At 47.7% G+C, this 19,421-nt stretch overlaps 1 protein-coding gene across 2 annotated transcripts in view; it reads left to right on the top strand.

Moving 5' to 3' along the window:
• Positions 1–19,421, top strand: part of TMEM135 (transmembrane protein 135) — a 1,123,835-nt gene that overhangs the window by 778,447 nt on the left and 325,967 nt on the right. For both annotated transcript variants that reach the window (XM_078658433.1, XM_078658434.1), the window contains exon 6: positions 10,593–10,639. In XM_078658433.1, the coding sequence (XP_078514559.1) occupies positions 10,593–10,639 (47 nt within the window). The remainder of the gene's footprint in view (positions 1–10,592; positions 10,640–19,421) is intronic.

Below are 19,421 nucleotides of genomic sequence, written 5' to 3'. Positions count from 1 at the left end.
AAGTGGACGAGAGGCAATTGCTTCTGCAATTGGCCTCAAGTTTAGGTCCAGCCTTAGTGGAATTAACGGTGTATTTTTTGGTAGAGAAAGCAACTGTCTAATGAAGTTATTCTCAGTAACACTGATCTCGATTCACCAATTACAGCAGGGACTAGTCAACCTTCCCAAAAGATATTCCTCATCACAGTCACCAGTTTTTTAGTAAATTTTGATCCATTTGAGTTTGAAACATTTTTGTGGTGAAATCTTCAGATCATACAGCAGATGATGGATTATGAGGCAAAAGCATAATAATGCAGTAAACGCTGCCACTGCAAAATGTTATCATTCCAGTGGACCTTGTTTACGGTGTAGGTGTGTGTGTGTTGCCCTGCTCCTCATGGGAACAGTCCAGTCCGAACTGCCAGGTCATCCCTTGACCAGAAACAAGCATCCTGTAACCGGTTTTGGGGTTTCACCCCTCACCAGCCGGGCTAGCTTGAATCCAGTGGCAAAGTGAGCGAGGGACCCATTTCTGGGCATACCCTTCCCACTTAGGGCGACAAAAGTTAAAAGAACAAATGATGGACTGCAAATAAAACACCATACATAAAAACAGTGTCATTTATAACACCATAAGCTCTAACTTTACAAACGTGAGACCTATTGCATTGCAAATGCTTGCTTTTTGTTGTGATAAGTAGATTTTTTAAGCATCTAGCCCCTTGGGCAAGTAGATATTGTATAAAACATCCCTATTACTTCCATAAATACAGTTAGTGCATACAGGTCCTTTAACCCAGTTCATTTGTGTTAGGCCTGTAAGCCTCAGGGTGGTATTCTCCCAAACATTTTGCCTTCATCCTCTATTTTTCTGAATTTGTTTTTGCTGGCTTTAGGATGCTGTGTACTTTACAATTGCTAACCAGTGCTAAAGTGCATGTGCTCACTCTCTAAAACATGGTAAAATTGGTTTACACCTATTTGGCATATTGGTTTTAATTATAAAACCCTAGTAAAGTGGTTTACCATATACCCAGGGCTTGTAAATTAAATGCTACTAGTGGGCCTACAGCAGTTGTTGTGCCACCGTCTCAAGTAGCTCCTTAAAACATGTCTCAGGCCTGCCATTGCAGCCTGCTAGCTGTTTCAAACTGCAACTTCGACTTGGCAAAATAACCCCCTTGCCAAGACTTAAAACTTCCATTTTATTACATAGACGTGCTCCCTAAGGTAGGCCCTACAAAGCCCATAGGGCAGGGTGCATTGTATTTAAAAGGTTGGAAATGTACTATTAAGTTTGACATATCCTGGTAGTGAAAAACTCATATTAACTTTGCACTACTTTGAGACCTACTTCTCCCATAGGGTTGCATTATTACTGCTAATTTTGATTAGGAGCAGTTAGGAGATTCATGTTTGATGTCTAACAAATTGTAATTTAAAATCTTCTTCAATAGTAAAGTCTGATTTTAAGTCACAATTTTTGAAAATGACACTTTTAGAATGTTGGCATTTTGCTGCCCGAGCTATTTTGTGCCTACATCCTGTTCCTGGGTCACAAGACTATGTGTAGTTAGCAGGTGGACTTTGTGTATTTCTCCTAGACCACCACACAATAGAGGGATTAGGTGTGCCTGGATGGTTTGTCACTGGCAGGATGGGGAGGGGGACGCTGGGCACAGCCCCACTTACAAATCGGAAGGTTGTGCCTTGCCTTCACACAAAGGAGTTCACACAACCTTATTGTTTCTGTAGTTAGGCCGGAGCCAGGACAGGGAAGGCAAGAAACTCCAAGTCTGCCATAAGGAAAATATCTTGAAACTTCGTATACTGCTAAGAAGACACCAGGTATAAAAATAGCCCCCTCAAACCCACCCTTCAGTTCACTTTTTGGACCTGTGGGAAGAGTCTCACAGGACTGCCTGCTGCTGTATACATCAGAAGACAGCTGTGCTGCACCTGGAAGGACTGCTCTGCTGGCTGAAGTCTTCCATGATCCCTCACAGGCCTGCCCTGCTACTTGAGCCCTGTTTCACTTCTGGAACCCAGGATTACCAAAAGAACTCCACAGGCCAGTTTTTGGACTCCTGGTCTGAGCCTCAGAGTCAGAAAAGGCTCCAACCATTGTGAGCGTTCACCAGGGCCCAGTCAGAGTCCTGACCCTCCCAGTGGTGCCCATCCAGTCCTGGACCCTTGGAAGTGGCCCATAAAATGGCATTGCGGTGGGCGGTGCTGAGAGCACCGCCCGTCGCAATGTCGAGGATGCAGGAAGCGCCCGCCAGTGTGGCGGGCGCATCCTAATGTCACCAACGGGACCCATTGTGGCGGGCAGTCCCATTCCACGAAAGCCGCCCGCCATCCTAACGACCCCCTAAGTCCGAGCATGGTTATGTTTGCTGTGATTTCGTCCAGCAGCTCCCCAATGACGACACCTCCTCCTCGGACACTGCCTGCAGCCTTGTCCCTCTGAAGCTTTGCCTTCTCAGACAACTTTTCTTGAAATTTCTTCAAAGTCAGGGCCTGGTCAGTAAGTGCTGACCAGGCCCAATCCACTTCTTGTATCCGACCCATGCTCCATTGCGGTTGGCCATATTTTTCGAATTAACCCGGTCTTGCGTGACTAGATGTCTGCAGTTGGCGCTTTGATCTTTTAGATTGGTGTGGGTTTTTTCTTGTGTTGTGTTTTTTTTTTTTAAACATAAGATCTTTATTGATATTATTAGTAATACACAGCAGTGAGCCTACAACCCTGAGGCTGGCTGCGGTAAGTGCAACATACAAGGATTTAAAATAATACACAGCCTTTCAGCCGACAACCAGGGGTCCGGCGGCGTAGCTTCGGATGAGCCTTAAGTGTAGTGTCTTCATTCAATTAGCATAGGATGACATCTTACTTTTGTTTTTTAAACAACCATAACAAAAAACTAAAAGACTCAATTGCATAGACTGTCGTCGATTTGCGCCCGTGGCAGTTTTGACAGCGACTGACACAGGTATTGAAAAAGTGTATACATAGAGGTCACTTGGCACCGATCCACTGCACACCTCGGTCCTTAGGATATTAGCGTTGTTAATCTACTATAACTGTGTTAGAATCACGTATGTCTGCCTGGCTAAGAAACTTAATCCTCCTCCCCTTCGTCGCCCGAGCTATCACTATCCTCTTCCATCAGTGGGGCACATAAATCCCCGCGGTAACGGTTCCATGGCGACCATACTTTATTCCATTTTCGAGGGTTCACCCTTCGTTTGTATACTGCTCTTTCGGTCACCATGAGTGTATCCATGTTCCTGCACCATTGCGCCAAAGTTGGTGAGTCTACCGCCCCCCACTTCTGTGCTATGTCTCTTTTCGCAACCATAATACCCACGACAGCCCATAGTTGACCTTGGCGCGTGAGATCATTGGGTTCCCATATATTCACTAAGCATGTACGGGGTTCCAGTGTAAGAGATGCCTCCAACGTTTGGGAGATGGTGCGCATCACTTGCCTCCAGTACTCAACTATAACCGGGCATTCCCAAATTGTATGTATGAAAGTACCTTCCTCCCCACATCCTCGGAGACAGTATGGATGGTCCGCCCTATGGAGTTTATTTAGTGTGGTCCTCGTGTAATAGATCCGGTGTAGTATCTTGAGTTGCACCAGTCTGAATCTAGCCGAGATGCCCGCTTCCTTCGGGGACGCCAGTGCTGCGTTCCAGTCCGTTTCGTCTGTCTCCCAGCTCGCCCACCCATCTCTCTCTTAGCTTGTCCAAAGGGTCTGGTAGGTTATTCATTAGTTTACGATATGTAAGGGAAGTGGCGCTGGACTGCATGAAGTCGGTAAGTAAGCGATCCTCCAATGGAGAGGCTTCTGGGATCTCGGTGTTCTCTGATATGGCCGTCAATAGTGCATGTCTAATTTGGACATATCTATAAGTTTCATTGGGGCCTAAGTCGAATTGTTGTTGAAGTTGGGAGAAGGGAATCACCCCCCCTCCCGCCCATCTGTCACCTACCGTGGAAATACCAATGCTATCCCACTGCGTGAACCCTTTGCTGTGTCGCAGATGACCCAGCGCCTTAGTGTCCCATAGAGGGGTGAGTTTCGTGATGACACCATCCCACTTGAGTTTCGCCTGTGCTTTGTACCACAACGCCACTGTGTGTTTTGTCGGTCCCATCAGTTTCGCCGCATGCCCCTTGTTGTAGAGCATTGCCAGTAAGCTGTGTGTGCCCAGCTGTATTCTGTCAGCCCGGTAGGCCGGATCATCCTGGCGGACGTGCAGCCAATGATTAATGACTTTAAGTTGTGCTGCCCAATAGTATAACTGGATGTTTGGCAAAGCTATCCCTCCCTCGTACCAACTCCTATTGAGCTTCACGTGTGCTATTCGTGCTGGGCGGTCTCCCCAGTGTAGACCAGTTATCATAGCTGTTATTAGTTGGAAATAGCGCGGTGGCACTAGGTATGGGGTATTTTCCAGTACATACTGGAAGCGCGGCAACGCCATCATTTTGAATAATGCTGCTCTCCCCAGCAGCGTAAGGGGCAGGGCCTTCCAGTGGAGTACATCGCTCCGTAGGCGAACAAGGGGCGGTTTCAAATTTTGCTCGTGGAAGTCAGTAGCATTTCGCGTGACCCGTATCCCTAGATATTTGACAGCAGTGTCCTCTATTTCTAGCGGACAGTTAGAGGGGAGGACCGGTGCCGGGACCTTAAGTACATAAATCACTGATTTCATCCAATTAATCGTGTAGCCAGATGCTTTTCTGTGATTATCGCAGAGCGCCAGAAGTTCTGGAATCCCTGCCTCTGGATCTATCAGATAGATTAGCATATCATCGGCGTAGAGGGAGACTCTGTCCTCCCAGCCCTCCCCCCAGCAGATCCCTTTCAGTAACGGAGTAGTCCTGATTAAGGTGGCCAATGGTTCCAGGACCAGCGCAAATAGTAAAGGCGACAGTTGACAACCCTGTCTCGTCCCCCTAGCCAGTGGGATCGTGCGGGAAATGTGACCATTTGCCGATACATGTGCCAACGGACTCGCATAAAGGAGTTTTATCCAAGATATGAATTTGGGACCAAACCCCATGTGCGTAAGCACTGCAAATAGATATTGCCATTCGACCAAATCAAATGCCATTTTAGCGTCTAGGGATAATAGTGCCGCCGGTCTATGCAGTTGCGGTGCACGCGCCACCGCACCGTGGACTCGTCGAAGGTTTAAGGCGGTGCTTCTGTGTGGCATAAAGCCAGATTGATCTGGGTGAATCAATTGCGAGAGGTGTGGCATTAACCTCGTAGCCAGAAGTTTCGCCTGTATCTTGGCTTCCGCGTTAAGGAGTGATATCGGGCGGTAGGACGTGCATTCCATCAGTGGTTTGCCCGGTTTTGGGATGGCTACTATTGTCGCCGTGCGCTGGTCTATCGGAAGAACTGTTGTTTCTAAACTATCGACATACATGGCCAGTAAGGGCGCACTCAGTTCCTCTGACATCGACTTGTACCATTCAATTGGGATCCCATTGGGGCCCATAGCCTTGCCGGTTTGTATAGCATTGATGGCAAGCTGTATCTCTTCCGGTGTTAAGTCGGCATCTAGCTCAGCCACTGCTTCCTGGGATAGAGTGTGTGTCGGCACGTTTTGGAGGGCGGCTTGCGCCGCTTCCATCGACACTTCCACGTCCGGGGTATATACTACTTGAAAGTGGTCCGCTAACTCGTCGACTATATCTGTCGGGCGTGTGAGGAGAGTACCGTCAGGAGCACGAAGTTGCAAGATGCTCTTGCTGCCTCCCCTTTTCTTGTCCAACCAGGCCAGTAGTTTACCTGCCTTGTCCCCCACATCGTATATTTTATGTGTGGTCGCTGCTATGTTGTCTATGGTCCAGCGCTTCAAGTGATTATCATGCTGCTGTTGACACAGTTGCAGAGCATGAAGTGTGTCTGACGTCGGGTTCGTCATATGGGCTGCGTTTGCCGTTTGTGGAGCTAATTCAAGCTCCACCAAGTCCCTTCTCTGGTTGCGCTTGTGACCCGCTATAGATGAGATGGCTTACTCTCAGAACAGTTTTATAGGCCTCCCACAGGACTGAGGGGGATTCCACTGACGCTGTGTTTTCAGTGAAATAATTACGGGTCGCTTTTTTCAGGTCTTTCCGTATTGATGGAACCTTTAGGTATCCTGCGTAGATCGGATATACTCGTTTATCAGTCTTTTATGGGCAGGACAGAGTCAGTGTAATGGGGGAGTGGTCAGAGATACCCCTGGGTCTAATAGGGACATCGTTGATAGTTAGAAGGCCCTCGTCTAAGGTGAGGAAGTAGTCTATTCGAGACAGACTACCATGCGATGCAGAGTAGTAGGTGTATTGTTGCGCAGTGGGGTGCATTTGTCGCCATATATCTATGAGCCCCTGCGCCTCCAGAAAGTCATGCAATCGCTAGGGTTGGAGTGTCTGTGTGTGTGTCGGGAATCTATCCTGCGCGTCATGTGCCACTGCATTAAAATCCCCCCAAGGATGAGGTCGCCCTCTGGTAATTCTAGGAGGAAGTTCCCCAGCGCCGGTAACGCAACTGCATGGTGTGCTGGTGGTATGTAAACTGAGACTATGGTCAGAGGTCTGCCCTCCCATTACCCGTGCACAGCTGCGAAGCGGCCCTGGTCATCCGCTTTAATGTTTTCAAGTATAAATGGGGATGACTTTTGCAACAGTATGCCCGCCCCGCGGGACCCAGAGGTGGACTCTGAATGCACCACTATGTGATAGCCTCTTCTATCTAAAGCGTGACATGCTGCACCCATAAGGTGTGTCTCCTGTAGGAGGACCAGCGCTGGTCCTAGTCTCTTTATGCTTTGCATAACCAATCCCCTTTTCATTTTGTCACACAGGCCCCTCACATTCCACGACATGATCTGTAGAGGTGCTACCTACGTGTCCTGCGTACCTCCATCTAAAGTGTTATCTTGTGTGACGCGCGCCATACCTAATCTGAACGTGAGTACCTGTGTGCGTTCTGGATCGTAGTGTGTCCGGCCCGTCCCCCAACCACACCAACAGCGTGTCATCGCCGTCTAGTCCTGTTGCCACACATTGAGTCAATAACATACTAAACATTTCCCCTGCATGTAGGAATAACAAAAGAGAAACTTTCCCTCCCTGTAACTCCCCCCTCCCTGCCTCCCTGCTACACGGACATTGAACCGCCCGCTCCCCCCAACTTAGCAGAGTGCTTAACCCATCCCTCACACAAGATACTTGCTTGTCGGGGTGAAGGACCCTCGTAGTCGGCAGCCCCTCCTACCCTCTTCGGAGGCCCTCAGCCCAGTGTCCAGTGGCAGCCCCCCGTGCAGGTACCATGTCTATCGATTAGTGCACAAGTATTGGGTGATCATTGTCCTGCTCCGGTTTCGTCGGGTAGATCGTCTCTTAGCGGTGAGTGCTCTTCCACTCCGGGCCCTGACTGTTGTGATCCTGAGTTTATGTCGGAACGCTGGCCTTGCTGTCTTTTATTCGAACAGCGGGACTGATTGGCCGGTCGCCACCCCTCCAGCCAGTCCCGGGCCATATCAGGCGTATCAAAAAAACAGGTTTTATTATCCGCTAGCCTAGCCGGGAATAACATGGAGTACGGAAGCTCTCTTGCCCGTAATTCCTTTTTAATTTCTAGAAAAGTTCTCTGACGACGGGCAACCTCCGCCGTATAGTCCGGGAAAAAGGCAAGCGTGGAGTTCTGGATTTTGATGGGAGGGGACAGCCACGCCGCCTGGAGGATGGCGTCCCTGTCACGGAAGTTGAAGAGTCGTGCCAGTATGGGCCTCGGTGCTGCACCCGGTTTTGGTTGTCCTCCCGGGACTCTGTGCGCCCTTTCGATGGAGAAGAAGGTGGACAATCCTTTTGGCTGAAGTTTTGTTTTGATTAAGTCTTCCACGTATAGGTCTGTTGCTCTGGTGCCCTCAGACTCCGGAACCCCAAGAATGCGGATGTTATTCCTCCTGGAAGCGTCCTTCCTGGTCGTCCAACTTTTCTTTCAAGGATTTGTTCTCAGCTGTCATCTGCTCCATCGCCGTTTGTAACTCCGATACATCTTCCACTAATGATTTTGTGACTACCTCAAGTGATTTCACACATTCGGACATTTTGCGGAAGTCTGCGCGTATCAGACTGACTTCAGTGGATATGGAGCCCACCGTGGCCTGTACTTGCATTAGTGCCTTCATAACGTCTTCTAACGTTACTCTTTTACCCCAGTGTCCATCTACCTGCTTCCCCACTGATGAGTCCGCCTTGTCGTAGGCGAATTTGCTGAGGCGGGTCTGCGTCCCGTTAGCTTTTGCGCTCCTGCCCGTCATATTGTCGTGTGCAGTGACTCACTACTACTGAAGTGGGTCGCCGGGGTGGAAGGAGAGACGGGGCATGGGGTAGGGCCCTCTTCAATCTGACGCTGGCTCCGTTCAGACTGCGTCTCACTTGTTCGCACTTTACGCTCTCTTGCCGGTGTAGGTTGACGTACCACTCGTCGTGGAGAGCTCAGGTATATTGCCTTCAAGTATTCGTGGGTCCCTCACTGTGTCGCTGATCGTAATGCCCCCTGTAAATTGTTCCATCTGTATCAGCCTCTCAGGCCAAGGAGAGTTGTCTTTTGTCATCCGGATGTGTGGGCGAGGACATATGCCTGGCCGCAACCTAGTGGCCGATATCTTTCTTGGTGCAGGGAGACCCAGCTCTGTCCCTTGTTTCGGCTGTTCCTGGCTGCCTGTCTGATGTTGTGTCTCATGCCGCCATGATTTCCTGCCGCCACACTGCCTGGAGAGTGTCCGTTACTTGTCAGGGGTTCTAGGCGTGGGCCAAATCACCATAGGCGCTGCGCCACGGGCACTCGGTGGAGATCGTAACCCCCCCCCGCGAGTCCAACCGCCAGGTCACACAGTCCCCAAGAGCACGCCGGGTAGCGCTGCACCCTCTCACCGCCACACCGCCTGCACACACCTATAGTGCGCCGATAAGTTGTGCCAGTCGTCCGCTGGTCTACCCCGGCATCGGCACTCACGTGTGCTCCGCTGTCTGTTATATCGGTGCCCACAGTCCGGCTCTGCCACTCAGTGTTTCCCTGTCGTTCGCGCCGCTGAAGGGTCTCACGCAGCACACAGATCAGCCGTGGCTGCAGCGCCGGCGCTCGGATTCCGCCGTCCCTCACTGCCGTTGCGACATCCACACCCCAAGGCCAGGGAGCTTCCGTTTGACTTTTCCCGGGATGTAGGGACTTCCGGCCGGCCACACTGGGTACTACAGCCCGGGGCTTTTTGATGTCGTCCAGGCCGCAATCGGACGCTGCTCACCCAGCTCTCTCCCCGTCACGGATCTTCACTGGGTTTACTGCACTTGGCGCCGCCCGGTCCCGGGTCTCGGGATCCTCCTTCAGAGGATGAAAAATTTGCGGATAATTAGCCGGATTGATAGAGAAAGCCGCCTCACTCGTGGAGCTCTCCCTCTACGCTGCCACCATGCTCGGCTGCAGGCCACGCCCCCATCTTGTGTTGTGTTTTAATTGTATTACTATTTGTGTGCTGCATGCATATTTTACACATTGCCTCTAAGTTAAGCCTGACTGCTTTGTGCAAAGCTACTAGAGGTTAATATGGGGTTTGCTTGTGTGTCACCCTTATAAGGATTGTGGCTTTGCTTGAATAAGAATTCACCCCATCAGCCAACAAACCAATTTCTCACACTTTGTTTTCACTGAACTGCTCTATTGCAGACCCTCCTGTTTCTTGCCCGCTGGTTGACATTGCTGGTTTGATTCAGCGTGGGAGTGGGAACCAACCATCAGTCTCCATGCAGCCAATAAGAGGCTACCTATCCATTCAGGGGTGGCATAGGAGAGCACGTCTGTTGAGCCAGAAAAAATGTAGGGCACGTAAAGAGTCTATTCCTGCTCTTACCTGTTCTCTGCGAGAGGTTAAATGTGACCTTATGCATTGATCACATGTATCTCTGCTGGGCCGTGTCCACAATTAAATGTAAACTGATTGCTGGTAGAATGTTGGGCCCAACACTCTGGCATGTTCTGTCTCTCGAGCTTTGTCAGCTCAACTCCTGGGGTCTTTTGCAAAAAGTTGAATGGAACCCTTTCTCTTCAGGTAAGTTTTCCTTTTTTTGCCCTTTCTGCCTGGTGTCTTTGAGTGACAGATGTGCTCTATAAATAAATAAAAATAAATATATAATTGGTTCTAGTAAATTCAATTAATTTAAGACTGGTGTTAAACTTGCCACAACTGTCCAACTTAGTGGACCCTCCTGTTTGATTTAATAAGCTATAATTGTATTTTTTGCACATGGCCCTAACTTTGAAAAAACAGCGTGCTGTTTATTACAATATTGTACGTCCAGGTAAAAAGTGAATAGGATTTTCCCAAAAAGAAAATACTTTGTTGTTGGCACCATATGAGGCATTTGTACAACGGATAGAAGAAACTAGCTTTATTGTACTAAGACTGCAGGAGTTGCTGCCGAATGTCATTTTAAAAATAGATGCAAGTTATTGCAATACTACAATAAATGTTAAAAGGTTACATTTTAAGCATGCTGTTCTTCTTGACAACTGTTCCTTTCTCTCTCTTAGGTTCTACTGTTCTGCATCACAGCTTCACTGTTCATGTTCTTTTTTAGGTAAGTGGAATTATCAAATTTCATGTGTTTTAGCACTACTTAAAAATTATTATTATTATTGTTCTTATATATTGTACTACCATCCACCTGGTATTTAGTGGCTGTAAATCGACACATCAAACTGTACAGAAAAAACAGTAAATCAATTGTGCTTGTCCCCAACCATAAGGTAGCAAATTCATCAAAAATCTCTCTTTATTCGGTGACTGTGTTTTTGTTTTATAATATGCACGTTCTGTGGTAGAGCCTGGCAAGCGTGTGATTATATTTGCTCTTGAATTGCACAATCTGCTCAACTACATGAATTTCCATCTTACAGCAGAAAATGAGCAGCTGTTATTCGACATGCAACATAAACATGAACAGGGCGAACTCGTGTTCTTTTTGTTGGCATTGTACATAAATATAAAATGCCTACCTTGATAACATTGTTCTTGTAAAGTGAACGATAAGCCCTGCATTCTTTCTTTGCACAATCATATCCGTTTGTATGGCTTTAACATAAACAGCTTTTGGTTTTTCTTTTTAGTGATAAGGCCCACACTTCCTGTTGGCATCCATGGGATATAGTGTTCAGTCCATGCAGGCAGCCGGTTGTTGAAAATGACTTCTTTTTATTAGCCTCATCTGTTTGTAACAGGAACATTGGCCCTGTTCGGACTGAATAGAAGCAGAGAGATTCATGTACTTTCTCAATTTTATGTTTTACAGTTATTTATAATCTTCGTTTGTAAATTAAATTAGTGTGCTTTTAACTTGTTTTTTTTGTATATTCGTTAGCTGGATTGTCGAATTTGGTCTGCAGTGAAAATATAATAATTAAAGGTGACTCCTAGGAAGGTATATAGGTTAAGCGATTATTACCCACCCAAATAATGGCCCTACTTTGAGTGAATACATTAAATCATTTAATTTAAAGCGGTTGTGAAAGTTATGCCATGTCTGCTTGCCGTGCCCATGTTTCACTCTGGGGATAGGCCTCACACCGATACCACCTCAGAGAAAATCACACTTAGGGTCATAAACCACCAGTGCATTGCTAGAACATATGTAGATGGGACATTATTGTTCCAACACAAAACCTGATAAACACTGAAAATCACCAGCTATGATGAGCAACGAGACAATAACTCCCCCACCAAGCACGGAAGGCAATAGGTCATTGTGGCCACGCCCCACTTTGTTGATGATCCGCATTCTATGGGATCAGGGTTTGACATATGATCACCCCATGCCCTCAACACCCCACCCTTAAAAGATGACTGGAGATGGATTTGGGCCATGCCCATTGACCCTGTTTCCGGCCACACTCTGAAATTTGATGCATACCGCAGTCTCTTTTGACCAGGCCATGCACTCCTCACCCCTACCTCTAGAGAAAGTCCATGATAATTGAACTCTGGGTGAGGGCCACGTGCTTCATTCCTGGGTGGTTCTCTCTCAGTAGCAACTTCGTAGATGTTATATGTGGCATAATGTGTGATGTAATGAGTAGGGCATGGAGATGTGTTATGGAGCGTCGTATGTTGTGTATCGTAACCTCAATGTTCAATGTAGTGAACTTGGTTAGTTGATTTTCAGTACTTTTTTAAACCATCATATAGTATTTCTCCTCTGAATAAGCCTGTTTTAACTTTTCTTTAACAATGTTTTAATTCATTTCTGTCATGATGGATGTAAATATTGCCTTGATCGAATTGAGGACTGCACACAGGTTGGACGTGCACAGTATCCCTAGATATAGGCTGTGCACTGAAATTAATGTCTGGAAATAGGAGTTTATCAAAGGCATGCCCTGGTTCTATTCCACACTGTGCCTAGAACCTGAATCCCAGAGCCCACTGTGCAAATCTTTGGCTGCACCCCTTTTCCGAACCCCTAACACTGGAACCTCCATCCAGATGGAATAAATGCTGACCGCAACTATCGACTATTCTTTAGGTTGGAGCGCCATAGTCTAAGAAAGCTGCATTCAGGGGCTGTGCTTAGATTGTACGACTTCAAAGGCAGGTGACAGGAAATTACTGTTGGCATTGTTCTGTCTGTGGATACTGTGTGGCTGGTGGCCCACATTTGTAGCCGTAGTTGCCAACGGGCTAGCTGCTGCAAACATTCTTGTTAAAGAGTAGCTGTGGTTCAGTTGCTAGTCCTATTATTCTCAATATTGCCATTTTGGTCTTGACTTGCTATTTTGGTGTTCTCAAGTCCACTTTCATTTATCTTGTGGCAAATTGCAGTGAAAATCGGAATGTACTATTGAGATATTGGTGTGCAATATACTCTACCATGTCTTTTAGAAAAGGTATAAGCGTATAAGTCTTGTGTCTAAATGTATGCACTTTAAAAGACAAAGGTATCTTAATAATTAACGTAATTATTTTAGTGGTTTTTGTCAACTTCTATACATACCATACATGCTTATCATCAAAGTGCAAAAATGTAGAAAAGCACAAACTCTTTCCAAATAGTTATCCAGGTCGCCACTGCTGGTCTGGAAATTTCTGACCACTAATAGTTGCATGTTATAGCCAATGCTTAATGTTCACAAACTGGATGCACCAGCTGCCTAAAACTCAACACTGACAAAATAGAGGTGCTGCTATTCTTAAAAGACAGCCTTTTCTTTTCCTTGGCCTGGTGGTCCTCAGAGCAAGAGCCGATAACAAGCCCCTCCAACTTGGCCGAAAACCTAGAGGTCATAATCAACAATACAATCTCAATGTCCAGCAAAGTCCGCACTGTCCCATCCATCTGTTTTTTCATACCCTCAAGCTCCTCAAGAAAGTTTATGAATGGCTCCCACTGGACGCCTGAAGATCTGTCATTCAAAGCCTGATCCCCAGCAAAATCAACTATGGCAACGCCCTCTACATCTCCATCACCTCTCAACTCACCAAAAGACTCCAAGTCATACAGAAGATAAAAGCTAGGCTCACTCTCAGACTACCTTTCAGCTCCCATATATATGATAGAAACTTCTAGCTGCAGATTCCTTAACTTTGAATTACCCCCAGACGTCAGAATGGATTCAGATATTTTTTTCGTGAGTAGTACCCCTGCGCACCAGTAGGTGCCGTATTCAATACTGGAGTTCTTTAAGGACAGAAGGCTACAGCCAGGTTCTTGGGCCTTTCCATGGCCCCTCGCCACCCTCAAACCACCTTTCCCGCCGTTCATGGCTACGGAAGGATCATGCAGCCGCCTCCTTACCCAACCAGCCACTGCGGCTTGCAAGCTTACCAGCCTCAGTGGGGCCGTGGACACGGCTGCTACCTGCCTAATGGGTCGGGTGGTCAGCGGTCAGTCCACCATAACCCCAGCAGCCGCAGCCTCTAAACCTTCCCAGTCCACCCATTTACTATCATGGGCCCCCAATGGGCGGCAGGATTCGCCATCACCTGTCCCGCTGGCAGTCCATAAAATCTGACAGGTGGGTTTTGCAGATTATCTGAAAGGACTATTCCATCCACTTCAAAACTACCCCTTCTTCCATGCCATCTACTTGGAATAGGCTGACGTAGGATCATATATCACTTCTCAGACAGGAAGTGAGAGCTGCTTTGGCCAAAGGAGCCATAGAGCGAGTGCTGACACCAGAAGTGGGTTGTGGTGGTTATTTCCGCTACTTTCTGGTGCCCAGGAAGGATGGAGGCCTTCATCCTACACTAGACCTACGCTATCTCAACTTTTCCCACAAGATGGAGGAGTTCAGAATGCTCACTCTCGCTCAGGGCCTATCTGTTCTGGACCCAGGAGACAGGATGGTAGCGTTGGACTTGTAGGATGCGTATTACCATATCCCCATCCTGCCTGCCCACAGGCATGCGTTGCCCACAGGCATGCGAACTTGCGGTTCACTGTGGGCCACAAGCACTTTTAATTTGCATGTGTGTTCCTTTAGCCTCACCAGCGTTATTCGGTTCTTCACCAAGGTGATGCGGTGGTTGCAGCTCATCTGCAGAGATCAGGGAAGCCAATCTTCCCCTATCTCGACAACTGGCTGTTGAAGGCGGGTTCACCCTAGATTGTCGTCTCCCACATCCAGACTACGGTGGACCTTCTGCATTCGCTGGGGTTCAGTTTCAATGTGCCAAAGTCACACACGACTCCCTCTCAGACCCTCCCTTTCTTCAGAGCTGTTCTGGACATGGTGCAGTTTCGAGCCTATCTTGTGGAACGAGTCCAGGATATTCAGGCTATGATACCGATATTTCAGCCTCTATCTTTTATTTCAGTGAGACTGACTCTAAGGCTGCTGGGACTCGGGCCTCTTGCTAGTGACACAATCCTGCTGGCTGATATATGCTGGCTCTGCAGTGGGACCTGAAGTTCCAGTGGGCGCATCATCTGGGGGAATCTGTCCAACATTGTTTTGATCTCGGAGGGAACTGTGAAAGATCTGCAGCTCTGGCTAACAAACCACAATTGGGTCAGCAGCAGACCCCTCTCTCTTCCCAATCAGATCTCACAGTATTGACAGATGCGTCACTCCTGGGATGGGGTGGCCATCTGGGGAGGTGGAGATCAGAGGACTCTGGTCTCCCGTGGAATCCTGACTCCCTATCAACATGCTGGAGCTTAGAGCGATTCGATTGGCATTAAAGGCCTTTCTACCCTCTGGGTCTGGACTGGGCATGGAGAGTCTGACACCCTGCGGTCCTCCTATGAGGCTGCCCCTTCGGGTGGATCTTCTGTCGCAGCAGAACTTTTCAATGTTCTGCCTTTTTGCGTGGAGATGAAGCGCCGACAGTTGACAGCTTTCAACCCCCTGCCCAAAGTCTGTAATGTTATTTTGGCAGCCAGGCGTCACTCCACCAAAACAGTTTATGCCTACCGTTGGGCAAAATTTGTGGCATGTGCACAGAAAGACAAATTGATTCCTTTCTGTCCCCCTTCTCCCAGGTTCTGCTGTTCATCTTTTCCAGTTCCCGGCAAGTCTCTGCTCTGGCGCACTCTGAGGGGCTATCTCTCCACAATTTCTGCTTTTCTGTGGCTGCCTATTCAGCCATCCCTCTTCAAATCCCCTATTGTATGTAGGTTTATGGAAGGTTTGCAACATTTGTTTCCACCTTGTCCATTTGTTCTGCCTCAATGGAACCTCAATCTCTTCCTCACTTTCCTTATGTGCGTTTCCTTTGAGCCTTTGCACAATTTTCTCCTCAGGCTCCTTACCATCAAGACTGCCCTCCTCATTGTGATACTATCTGTCCAGAGAGTCAGTGAACTTCAGGCCTTGTCATCCAACCCACCTTACTTCACCATTTAACCGTCTTCGCACAAGAGCCTCCTTTCTTCCAAAACTGGTCACTCGATTTCATGTAGGCCATTCCATTTCCTTGCCTACTTTTTATTCTCCTCTGCCTCCCTCCTAAGAAAAGAGCGACTGCACCATCTGGACCCAAAAAGACTGTTGTCGGTCTAACTTGATTGCACACGAGTTCTGGGTGGATGACCAACTCTTTGTGGGATATTTTGGAGTGAAAAAGGGACAGGCTGTACAAAAAAGGACCATCTCCTGATGGATCGTGCTCTGTATAAAAATCTGCTACGCATTGACTAAAAAGCAACCCCCAGTAGATTTTTGTGTTCATTCCACCAGAGGTAAAGCTGCAACAACTGTGTTAGTTCGCAAAGTTCCAGTCCTTGAAATCTGCCAGGCAGTCACGTGGGCACCTCTGCACAATTTTGCCAAACACTATTGTTTGGACAGTGAGGTCTGTAGGGATGGACACTTTGCCCATTTAATCCTTCAGGACTTCTTCATGTGAAATTGGTCCACAGACCCTCTTCCGAGGAGGTATTGCTTGGGTATTTATAAGAGGTAAGGAATCTGCAGCTAGAAGTCTCTATCAGATGAACAAGTTACTTACCCTCAGAAACGCCTTATCTGTTAAAGACTTTATCTAGCTGTAGATTCCTTACCAACCCAACCATCCTCCCCACTCTGCAAACGGATTTCAAGGAACACTGTTTTACCCCTTTCACGCCCCTGGCTTTTCCACACCAGTGACTTTGTGACTCCATGCTTCTTGGAATGTCACGAAAATTAACTAACATCAGGACACCTGGGCGCAGCCTATAAAGGCATTACGAGTGTAACTTACGGTGCAGACGATGCCAATGATGCTACGTAGAGCTCACGGATACCACCTGCCGGCGCGCTGGGGTAGTGCTCGCAAACATATTTCTGAATCCAGTCTGATTCCTGGGGGTAATTCAAAAGTAAAGTATCTGCTGCTAAATAGAGTCTCTATCAGTTAAGGCTTATACAGTTGAGGAAAAGTGTTCTTCTGATCGGCATCATTTGTACCGGGACTCCATTGCTTTTTCATTGCCATCTCGTGTCAAACACTTCCACACGACCCACCTGGTCATTTCTGCTGATGCCTGAGGAAATTCTAACTGACACGACAAAAACCATCTTGCAGCCTGTATTTCTGCCCAGGAACTGTCGCACACCCAACCCCCCCTGTTCTTTGCAGTTCAACTGAAAGCCATGAGACACTCACACCCTGATTAAATGATTTATTTTCCATCTCCTGCTCCCAGCCTGGTAAACATCCTTGACACCGTGATCAGGTTATCTGGACAATGGTCTGACTGCTGGCCCTTGATCAGGGTGATTAAACAATGACTTGAAAGACCAGGCTTTGATCAGGGCAATCGAACAATGACCTGAAAGACTGAGCCTTGATCAAAGCAGAGTGAACAATGATTTGTGTACCAAGCCTTGACCAGGTCACCATCTACAAACATCGTCTGGATCTGGTTATCAACTGCAAACACTGCCCTGATTAAACAATGAACTAACAGCCAAAAGACTGGGATGAAAAAGTATAAAAGGCTTGTAAGCTGCAGAGTGAAGCAGCAGCCTCCTCTGTCTTGTCTCTGACTAGCTTGGGACTCTGTTCCATAGCCCGGGCTATTGAATAAATCTGGGTTCCTCCTGCATGCGAAGGCTCCTGTGTCTCCTTTTACTTGGTATGGAAGGTATGGAATACTTGGGCGGTTCCCCGCCGCCGAGACCCAGTAAGCGGATTTAACCGGTTCTTCATACTGGTGAGTAACTTGTTTATCTACACCCCTCCGCTGGCTCCCTATCTTATTTATTTATTTATTTATTTTTACAATTTATAAAGCGCAACTTATACTCGTGGGTGTCTTGGCGCTGTAGCTCAACTTCTTGTCTCAGTAGGAACATTGTCTAATTTCAAATTTGGTACAGTGAGAAAAGTAATCATTGTAATCAAAGTAATCATTGGTCAAATAGCCAAGTTTTTAACAACTTTCTGGAGGAACATGGCGGCGGCAGGCTAGCGGCTGCTGCAGAGCTCCCCACCCCGACACCACAATTCGTCGTGAACTACCAACATAACGATGGATCTCACCGGCTGACTATCGCGGTTTTGAGCGGTGAGGACAGATAATGTCTCAGTCTTCTCTTTACCCCGCGGAAAACTGAGTTTGTTCTCCTTTGTGTCTCCCGGTAAAAAAAATAAAACGCTCCAGGCACTAGGACCTTGGCTTCGGATCCGGACCTGAGGGATGCGGCCTCGGCATCGCGTCTCATGTGACGTTCGGCTGTGCGCTCGGCTGGAGGCAGGAGAGCTGAGCCGTGCTAGAAGCATCGGGAGCCGCTGCAGTCTCTTGGAGGTTGCTGTGTATTCACCGACCGACAGCCTCAAAAGCACACGGATACTCTACAGCCGAGATTATTGGCAGCGCTCAAGAGCGGCACTCATCCTCCGAGTGAAAGGTCCGGTTTGCTGGGACTGCTACCCCTCTTCGAGCCTAAGCGAACGTGAGGCTGCCGGTAAGAGGGTTCTAAGTGGGAGTGCCTGCATGGATGCAGAAGTTGTGAGTGAAGTTAAAAACCGATCTACCTACACAGACATTAGTGTGGTTAATCCTCTAGACAATACAGAGGGAGGTTTAAAACAGTCAAAGGGGGCAGTTTTTGGTGGAGGAACAGTGGGCACCAGAAATCGAATCAGTTGAGGTCTAAACAGGACCTTAGGAGGCAGGGGCTTTGGGACTCAGGAGAAACCCTGGTGAGAGAGGGGCCGACACCGGTATCCCCATATAAACATAAGAAGGGGGAGCCAAGAGAGGAGGGGCTGTTAAGTGCAATAAACAGCTTTTAGCTCAGAGAGGCACCCCCTCACTTAAAAGCTTCTTTAAGATTATGGAGCAGGCAGTTAACTCAAAGGAAGACCCCTCCGAAAAATCAATTGTGGGAGTAGGAGGAGAAACGTCAGACATCAATATAGAGCCTGCTGTTTCAGATGGGGTGGTGGAGGTAGGTGAAGGGTCTAACGAACTTGATATCGAGCCTCTCCTCCCCATCCTGACAACTTTACCTTTGGAAAATAGGTATGCAGCACTGGAGCCGATTACACATATGGAAGGATTAAAACATACTTTATCCGCTCCCCTAGAGCATGATCCTGTGTCGAGCACTGATCTTCCAAATAGGCAAGGGCCTCTCCTCCCAAGTACAAAATTAGACGCAGTAAATTTGGCCACTGCTTCATCTCCAGTATCCCCTATGGTTCATACTTTATCTGATAATGGGAGCCCTTTTACCTCTCAAACTCCCCATACAGCCTTACCTAAACCTCTTTCTAATCCTCTTTCCTTTTGTAGTACAAATAGTATTGCACACGACTCTATTCTAAACACCAGGGGCAGATTTGAAGAAGCTGTCAGTGGAGAAGAGAGGGACCGACTTGGATGTCTATTCCAATCTCTCAGGGACGACTTGATGGACAAGTTTGCAACT

The sequence above is a fragment of the Lissotriton helveticus genome, chromosome 8, assembly GCF_964261635.1.
Source record: "Lissotriton helveticus chromosome 8, aLisHel1.1, whole genome shotgun sequence".
NCBI classification, from domain to species: Eukaryota; Metazoa; Chordata; class Amphibia; order Caudata; family Salamandridae; genus Lissotriton; species Lissotriton helveticus.
The sequence above is the reverse complement of the archived record's forward strand: the minus strand, read 5'-3'. Positions and strand labels throughout refer to the sequence as shown.